Source organism: Helianthus annuus, chromosome 10, assembly GCF_002127325.2.
Source record: "Helianthus annuus cultivar XRQ/B chromosome 10, HanXRQr2.0-SUNRISE, whole genome shotgun sequence".
NCBI classification, from domain to species: domain Eukaryota; kingdom Viridiplantae; phylum Streptophyta; class Magnoliopsida; order Asterales; family Asteraceae; genus Helianthus; species Helianthus annuus.
Window position 1 is genome coordinate 78,077,210 of NC_035442.2, and position 9,483 is coordinate 78,086,692.

Sequence of the window (9,483 nt, forward strand, 5' to 3'; positions counted from 1 at the left end):
TTTTGCTCCCTGTGGTTTGGTCACTTTAACGGTTTTGCTCCAAACCTTTAAAAATAGCCATTTTACTCCCTGATGTTTTGGTTTTTTGCCAGTTTGCTCCCCGCCTCTAACTCAATCCAAATTGTTTGTTTTTCCATTTTGCTCCCCGCAGGGAGCAAACTGGCAACAAAACCAAAACATCAGGGAGTAAAATGGCTATTTTTAAAGGTTTGGGGCAAAACCGTTAAAGTGACCAAACCACAGGGAGCAAAACGGAAGTTTACTCTTATTATTATATGTTTATAGTGCGGGGTTATTGGTGGCTTCGATTGAGCCCTAACTCAGTTCTTCCTGTATTCTCCATCATCAGCGAAGGAAGCTCATCTTTTATCTGCTGCAGGTTCCTTTTCTCTCTCTCTCTCTCTCTCTCTCTGATTGTGATTTCGCTTTTCTCGAACCTCTGTGCTCCTATATTATATATCTTATCTTATTTGCTACTTAGAATAATAGATCATATACGTCTTTTCTTCAAATAATCTAAATTAGGATCATATGTATTTCATTGTTTCACCAAAGATTGCAGTGTAAGAAAGAGTTCATTATTTATACTAATAATAATAATAAAAAAGATTTCGTCATTTGGGACCCAGGATCTTCAACGTGGCACTTGTGGGTCATTAAACCAAATGATGTGCATCAAAAAATTTACCAAAAGTTTCAGTAGTACTAGAATATCAACCTAGGCATCGTTCGTGTCATTGTTATGACTTTGCATCACAGTTTTTTATGGCTTTGGAAGCAACCTTTGTTGTGGATGGGGGAGGGTCATTAAATGTATGTTATGGTTGAATTACCATTGACCTGTCTGTAAAGACAAGGATTGGATCGGATCGTTTGTTGGGCTTTTTAGCTTCTGATTTGTTGCATTTTGTTAACACTTAAGCCCCGATATTTGGCTTTTGCAAGTCGAGGCTATTTGACATTTACGAGTACAAGGAAGCTGAAAATTCTGTATGAGGGATACTGTAGTGGCTTATGTCTATCTTCCCCAATCAGGGGTTTTTTTTTTTTTCTAATTTATAACACTGTATTGATATCAGAATACTTCCTTTTTTACTAGAAAGCTACAAAATTCGTATCAGTTTATATTTAAACACCAATTTTTAGATCTGTAATGCCAAAAGTGAATTATGTACAGATGAACTGTTATGCATGCAAAAATATGCCATGCTGTTGAGTGGAGGATACACCGAAAATTTCAACTCACAAGTGTTTACACTACTTATATACAACAACATTAATCTAGAAAGTTTGCCAAAACAATTCATTGGGAATTTGGTTGAAGAATCCTGTAAAGATGATCTCAAATGAAGCCATGGAAATTTGGTTGAAGAATCCTGTAAAGATAACAAAATGATTTATTTGACATTTATTTTCACACAAAATACAAATTAGAAAATTGTGAAGATTGAAAATGAAGGTAGAACAATTGGGTCAAAACCATAGAATTTAGCAAAATAATGAGTATACGTGTGGTGTAATTATCATTGCGTATTTGTAGGGTGCAAAAAAAGTGTTCCTTAGGAATACAAAATAAGGGTACGTTGTCTTATTCCTGTGCTAACTAATCTGGAATAGAAGTATAAGATTTATTTTATCATTCTATTTTTGTTGTCATTATTATGGTATGGCCATGAGGGAATGCGTCAACGATGTTACATGCTTCAACATTTTGTGCTTCATGATGCATAATTTTGTGTCAGCACTTGATAATGGTAAGCACTAAGAACTATGCTAAATTGTTAATAACGTAATATCTTGCTTTATGTCATGGTATGAACTCACTTTAGGGGAAGTAGTAAACATATTTTTTAGTTGCTCATGGAGAGGAAGAAAAGAAAAAACTGAATATAACTAAAAATCTGACGTATTGACAAACGCTGATGTTTCTTCTTACCTGTGTTTACCGTGTTTTTGATGGTTGCTACTTGCTACCTATTTGTTCCATATAAGTTGAGTAGCGTAGTTTAAGTTATGATATTAATCACTATTTTTATTTATGATTTGCAGGAACTTTGAATCTAGTTACATAGCTAGCAAGATGAGTGACGATGTTTTTGATGCACAGGCGTTATCAGACAAGCTGTTTAAACTCAACAGCTCTCAACAAAGTATAGAGTGTATCCTTTTGATGACCTTTACTTTTGTTACCTTTAATTTTGTTAACCATCCGTTATTTGATACTCCATCAAAAGTAGTATTTCAAGTATATATCATGTGGCTATAGTCGCATGTCCAGTTTAAGCGAATCATTAGTGGTGGAATTGAATTTTTTTAACCGAATAGAGGCATATGGATTTATTTATACATTTAACACATTATTTTTAAAAGTCAAGTGGATTTTTTTCGTCATGCTATAACTTTAATATCTGTATCTGGTGTTTTCGTCTGCTTTCTCAATATCTTCAAGACTTGAACTTTTTGTTCTTAAAGTTGACTTTTGTTATTCAACATTGACTTCCTTCGGCACTTAGGCTGTTAAGTCCTTACATTTGCTTTGTCCTACCTACATTATTATTTCTATACAAACAATAGATTGCAATAACATTGTCCTATTGTGTTACTCATTGAACTCATGATATAATGTTTTTTTTGGTCTTGTCTCCATGGTTTACCTTCATTCTAAATCAGCATTATCTCGTTCGTGTATTTTACAAAGGAAGAAAGCCAAACAGATTGTTGAAATATGGCATAAATCATTTAAATCTGCTCAGCGGGAGCAGCATGTTTCTTTTCTGTATTTGGCCAATGACATTTTGCAAAATAGTAGGCGAAAGGGCGGCGACTTCGTAAATGAATTCTGGAAAGTCATGCCTTCCGCCCTCAAGCATGTTATCGAACACGGTGACGACAATGGAAAGAATGCAGCATCAAGACTGGTAGTTTCCTTTTCTATCTTAATCGTCTTTTCTTTTGCATGTACGTTCAATTGCGTTAACAAAGTATAGCAGCAGTGTTGTCAATAAGCGCTTCATAACGTATCGCCCATATCTCGCAATCTGTTAATTAGTGACTCCATAGCGAGATTATAGCCTGATTCTGACGACGAATTCCGGCGCCGGTGCTGCAACTTCTGCCGGAAACCCGCCGGAAACCAGGAAGAAGAGCGGCTGCGTGTTTCTTGCGATTTTAGCTTTTTGGGGTTAAATAACCTTATGTATTTTAACACCTAACCCCCTATCTTTCACTAGTTTACATTTAGTCCTTAAAACTTGTAAAATTTTACATAAAAAGTGTCATATCAGTTTGTGTATTTTAACATTTAACCCCCTCTATTTTCACTAGTTTACATTTGGTCTTTAAACTTATGAATTTATACATAAAAAGTATAAAATTAACATTATATTTTTATAAAAATTATAAATAGTTATTTTTTTATTTCTTAAAGTTTTAACTACCTTTCCGCTAAACACGAAATAGCAGGCGCTGTTATGTCGCTATTGACCACTATTCGCTATTGACAACTATGTATTGTAGCCTGCTATACGCCATATCTATTTTATTAATTCGACCACTATTATGCGTTTTGAACAACGTGGTATCATTACTTTAAAAGGTTGGCATATGGGACGAAAGGAGGGTGTTTGGGTCGCGTGTTCAAAATTTGAAAGACGAAATGCTTGGTAAAAGTCCTCCCACTCAGTTGACTAGCAATGGAAAGACCTCCAACTCTAACCCGATCAAAATAGTGAAAAGGGATGCCAACTCATTAAGACTTGTGAGTACCATATCTTTTTTCATTCCTGACATATTGGGATATCTTTTGGCTTCATTCATTATTCGGTATCAAACTTTGTTTACGTTATGGACTTTCAGAAATTGGCTGTTGGAGGTCTCCCCGAAAAGATAATGACTGCTTTCCATTTGGTACATGATGAGAATGCTACTGAAGATACCGCGTTAAACAACTGTGAAAGTGCGGTTCGCAGGTTCGGAGATTTGGAGAGAGATATTGAAAGTCAAGGTAAAGTAAATATATCTTCATTATCTTATTTGTTTGTGTTGGACTGTTGGTCAATGATTCTTACGTATTACATGCATCTTTTCCTTCTCTATCACTCTATTTCACTTTACAAGATTTTAGGTTTAAGTATATTTTCTTGATTTATGATTTATGTGATGCAGGCTGCTTAATATTAATTACTATTTTCCTTCATTGATACGCTTTGCAGTTATAGCGGTCCAAAATCAAATATTGGGATATTTGAGATAATAGGTTATCTCGGTGGGATATCGATAATTTTAATATCATGCAGAATTTATATATATACACATATAACATATAAAACGTAAAACATATATAATATTATTATATATATCAATTGTCATCGTTCTTTTGCGCCAGTCATCTATCTAAATTTTGGATTTCACCACTACAATTTGTTTTCTTTGATTTCCCCCACAACACATATGCTTTCTGCTATTATATTATTTACTTACTTACTTTTTTTGCTTTTTGTTATTATGTTATTTACTTATTTTTCTTAACTGTTCTAATAAACTTTATGATACAAAAGCAAATATTTTTTAGTTATATTTAATATATCATGTACTTTATTTTTTCTATATTAACGTATATCAATTTTAAAAAAAGATGAATACGTAATTGTGGTATTATAATCTATACGAGTGTCGGTATCATATCGGTACCGTAACGAACCGTATTGATTACAACCTAACAACATTGATACCGATATTAGTATTACGAACCGACACCACTATTCGTTTTTATAGTTTACGATTGATGTAAATGACAAGTTCATATCCTTTTGGGCATATCGGCTTTATTTTTTTGGGGTATTCTCTTCCCGTTGCTATAACGAGTGCCGATAACGTAGTAATACCGACCAAACTCCCACGCGTAGCGTGGGTGTTTCACTAGTTAATAGTAATATCAAAACTGAAAAGTGCCAATATTTGAAACATGATCTAATCGTAAGCCATGGAGTCTTCCTCCGACTCTGCATTAACAAAGGCATCCATAATAACGGTCAAATATCGCATCGGAACAGATATGCCGGTCTGATATTTGTGAAGGGCCGGTAACCGATATCCCACTGATATTAACTGCATAGTTGATACGCTTCCTAAACTTTAAGACATTTGTGTAACATGGGCTTTTTAAGGAATTCATTTATGTTTTGTGTTGTTCAGGAGTTGTACCGGGATCTTCATTGCTAGATGAAATCCAGGAGCAGGAAAATGTACTTCAAGATTGTGTCAACCAACTTGAAACTGCAGAAAGGAGTAGGACTTCATTGATTTCCCAGCTTAAAGAAGCACTCCAGGATCAAGTATGATTGCATATTATTAACTCCTTCGGTCTCAATAACAGAGTGTTAATTTGCTTTCATTTGTCGAATGACTTAACTTGCTTTATGGATGAATCAAGAAGTGTTACATTAATTAAATAGCATTACAATGAAAGAGCAAACTAAAATTTAAAAACCTAAAACTTTATTGGGAATTTATATTTATAATAATATTAAAAGCTGAATGTTAGAATTAGCAAACTCAAAGATTTACTTTTACTTTTGGTTTGCAAGGAGCTACTTTTATTGCTTAAGGTGATTTGTGGTGTAAATGATAAGCTTTTTTCTTGCTGATATTGTATTTCAGGAATTGAAGCTGGATGTTATTCACAATCAGTTGCAAGTATACTCTCTCTCTCTCTTTCCCTTTCTCGCTTCCTTCACCCTCCATGCTCTAATCTGTTGTTGTTATTATAATTTTATTTTTATTTATTTAGGTTCAAAATTTCAAATAATCTACTTACTTAGTCTCTTTAGTCGTTAGGTTGATGATAGTCTATTCATATGACTCATGTTAACTCACATTCGGTATTATTCATTAATTGGATTTCTCAAATTTAACATCTCATGTTTTTTGTTCAAGTTCACGGAAATGAGAAAATTCTTTCCAGGGTAAACCGTAATCTGCAATTGCAATTTACCTGTTCACAACTTTAGTTTTGAACAAAATCTATTTTTTGCGTTTTACTTCTTCATAATGACATCTTGAAGAAACTCAAAATGTGCTAGCTCTAGAGCCATAGCTATCCCTGAAATCCATCCGCCATGTTACATTAAAATGGTTCTTTTGTTTTCCAATGGCAATGAGAAAAATATCATGTGTAGCATCATTTATTTAAAGAAACGCCAACGTATAGGGGCTGTGTAGTTAAGTTCTTATGTCAATTAAGGTAAGATAAAGAATATCTGCAATTGCATCTTGTACTATGGAATGAGGGGATCCACTAAACAAACTGCATTCATGTGTAGCGTAGAATGTGAGTTCAGAGGCATTAAAAGCATACCCAGCCAGAGCACATTTCAAGTATCATTGATGTATACCTCGGTTTAAATACCTTTTTTTAATGATAAATTGTATCTGGAGACAGATGTATATTTTCTGTCTGAAGTATATAAGGCGTTGAAAACCGACTGAACCGTTCAAACCGAACTGTGAACATCCCTAGTCTGAACATATGCTGGAATGAACTATTGTTTCTACTTTTGATCTACCTTAGTGTGTTGATACCCTAGTCCTGTCTTTAAGGCAAGGGTATAGTGATTGATGTCTATCCGAGTCCTAGAGTAGTTTCTTTTTCTCATTTCAGTTCCTTATATTGCACAATTATCTCTGTTAGGTACTACGTTATGCTCAATATTGATTTAAGATTGTTGACCTTTTAATAAGTCGTTACGATGACTCACGATCCAAATATATCTTTTATTATTTCCATTTCCAGTTTCAATAGTGATCTCATCATCACATTCTTTCCGTATACCAGAAACTATTGTTACAAAAATAGCAATATTGTCATCATTGCAAGTGATGACTGTTTACTCGTTTAGGGTTTAGAAACTTAAACCACCTCCTACCTATTATCTTTCTATTTTCTTTTTCTTATATCACTTTCACCAAGTTACATTTTTCCTTCATAATCTTTAATAAAGTTGAACCTAAACTTTTCTAATTTGTGTATTTGTTTTTTTTTTTTGTTGTTTCTCGAGTCCTGTTTATTGTATGTAGAGCTTGGTTAGTTGTGCATCAACATTTGAGTGTATCATGTAGATTTTGTGCTTCTTTAGGTTTTACAGGTGGCTTTTTAGGTTGTACATAGAGGTTTTTTTATGTATTAAATCATACACACTTTTTTATTATCTAAATTTTGGGTGTACAAGGAGTAACATTATAGTAAATATGTGTAGTGTTGATTTATATGTATTGAAGCAAACCCTAAAGATCCTAATGAATTTGCAGGTTGCTCGACGGCAAATTGACGATGCTGCCAATTTGAGGAAGAAACTGGCCTCACCTTCTCTTCCTGGCGGTGAACATGTAACCGAAGAAGACAGCAAGAAAGCAGCTGCAGCCGCAGTTGCCGCAAAACTTGCAGCTTCAGCATCCTCTGCACAAATGCTTACATCCGTTCTTTCTTCTCTAGTTGCAGAGGAAGCCGCCTCAATCAGCAACGGCTTTAATTCATCCGCATTCAATTCTGGTCTTATATTTCCTCCAGAAAAAAGACCCAAACTAGAAAAACCAATGCCGGTTTCAGATTTAACCAATCCCGATCCCGCTACTTCAGCCTATTTTACTAATAATATCCAAACATCATTTCCACCCCCACCTCCCCCACTACCATCAAGTTCTCCGGCGAATCAGTTTGTTCAGCCTTCTTCTGGTTTAATGATGGGTGGAATACCGTATGCGTACGGTCCTAGCAGCCTACCGCCGCCGCCTCCTTTGCCATCACAAATTGCAATGGGGATGATGAGGCCCGGCCACCAGCCGCCTCTGCAGCAGCAGCAGCAGCAGTCTCAGACTAGTGGCGGATACTATAGGCCTCCGGGTATTGGATTTTACGGGCAAAACAATCAGCCTACGCCACCGCCACCTGTGCCCCGGCAGTGAGGTGATTTGTTGTTTTGTATATTAATAGGAAGGTTTCTAGACATAAATACTTAGCAGTTGATAACATCCTGACTTGCCTATGCTTGGCTGGCTTGTATTTTGCGATGATGATGATATACTGTTAAATTCTAGGTGGGTATAACTGCACTGCAAGTCAACTATGTCTTTACCTTTTATAAATTTCTTATTACTTCCATTTCATACAAGTATTGTTTTATTGTTTGGTTGGTTATGTATAACAAACATAATGATTTACACCAATGACTGATATCGATGGTCTGTAAAGCCCAAGTTGCTTTGAACAATGTGCTTTGGGCACGTCTTGTCTCACTTCTTGTATCTTAAGAAGTGATTCAAGACGTACCAACACAATGAAACATGGTGTTGTTTCTTATACACTTCCTCCTCCTCCACCGGTACGTACGTACGTACATGAAGATAGTCTTGTCTTACATTTGGCGAATGATCAAAATTTGTAAATGAAATTTGTTGCAAATGATTAATAAGATATCTTTTTGTTTCCATTGTCACCAAGTAGTATATATTTTGCAAACAAATAAACTTTTTAATACCCACCAACATTAGCTTATTTTCTTCGAAAATCGTAAGAATAAACTTTGATGCTACTCAAATGATATCATTAATTCATTCCTTCCAATCAGATGAAAAAACACCAGAACAGAAATATGTTGTTTTCATACTATGAAATAGAAATCCGGAAATAATAAGATTGGTATTAAACAAACATGTACCTGACTGATTCCACTAGATCAACTTTTGAACCTTATCGATGATAGTGGAAACCCATTGTAACCCGTAGTTGAAATATGTATTTGGACCTAGATAATTGTATTTATATAATTAATAATCTATGTGTTTGTGTTCTCCTTGTTGAGAGCGAGTTAAGATTTGTCTAAAATTGAGGAAGCTACGCTGGCTGAATGAGATGTCATTGCTCAAAGTAGTAAAGCTAGCTTGCTATGAAACTTGAAAGGATTAATTCTTCCACATGGATGGAGTGAACAAACCATGAGTGGTTTATAACTTACGACCCAATACATTTGTTAAGCTTTTTTAGTAAAAATTTACTCGTTGATTTCTTTTGCAAGTAAAAAACAAGACATGTGAAATAGATACATGAAACGAAGAAAAAATGGCCTCATTTCTAACTTTTCAGGTTCTTGGACACATATATGCAGAAGTCCCTTAGTGGCCATGATTTCAGACCTCACTGCCATGACGGAGGAGGTAAATTTGGTGGCTAATGAGCCAAAAGGGTGGTGGGTTGATACTGGGGCAACACGCCATGTGTGCCCAGACAGGACCCTCTTTAGTGTGTTTAAAGAGGTGGTGGGAGAAGAAAAGTTGTACATGAGTAATGCTGCTATAGCTGATATCAAGGGAGAAGGTGATGTGATATTTAAGTGGACTTCTGGGAAAGAGCTTACCTTGAAGAATGTGCTTTACGTTCCAGGCTACGCAAGAGTCTTGTGTCGGGTTGGATGCTTAACAAGTTTGGCTTTC

The 9,483-nt window shown here is 35.2% G+C and overlaps 1 protein-coding gene across 1 annotated transcript; it reads left to right on the top strand.

Annotated features, from left to right (window-relative positions):
• Nucleotides 1-287: 287 nt before the first annotated feature.
• Nucleotides 288-8,165, top strand: LOC110885408 (regulation of nuclear pre-mRNA domain-containing protein 1B). Its single transcript, XM_022133098.2, has 8 exons — nucleotides 288-379; nucleotides 2,050-2,159; nucleotides 2,671-2,918; nucleotides 3,596-3,757; nucleotides 3,856-4,003; nucleotides 5,194-5,333; nucleotides 5,659-5,694; nucleotides 7,306-8,165. Exons 2-8 carry the CDS (start codon nucleotides 2,081-2,083, stop codon nucleotides 7,957-7,959), a joined length of 1,467 nt encoding a protein of 488 aa, XP_021988790.1. The 5' UTR covers nucleotides 288-379; nucleotides 2,050-2,080; the 3' UTR covers nucleotides 7,960-8,165.
• The last annotated feature ends 1,318 nt before the right edge of the window (nucleotides 8,166-9,483 follow it).

Bases quoted from the DNA above. Each gene is read 5' to 3' on its own strand.
- LOC110885408 (XM_022133098.2), top strand. From the start codon at position 2,081: ATGAGTGACGATGTTTTTGATGCACAGGCGTTATCAGACAAGCTGTTT. The intron at 2,160-2,670 runs GTATCCTTTTGA...ATTCTAAATCAG, and splicing joins CTCTCAACAAAGTATAGAGT to CATTATCTCGTTCGTGTATT. The intron at 5,334-5,658 runs GTATGATTGCAT...ATTGTATTTCAG, and splicing joins AAGAAGCACTCCAGGATCAA to GAATTGAAGCTGGATGTTAT.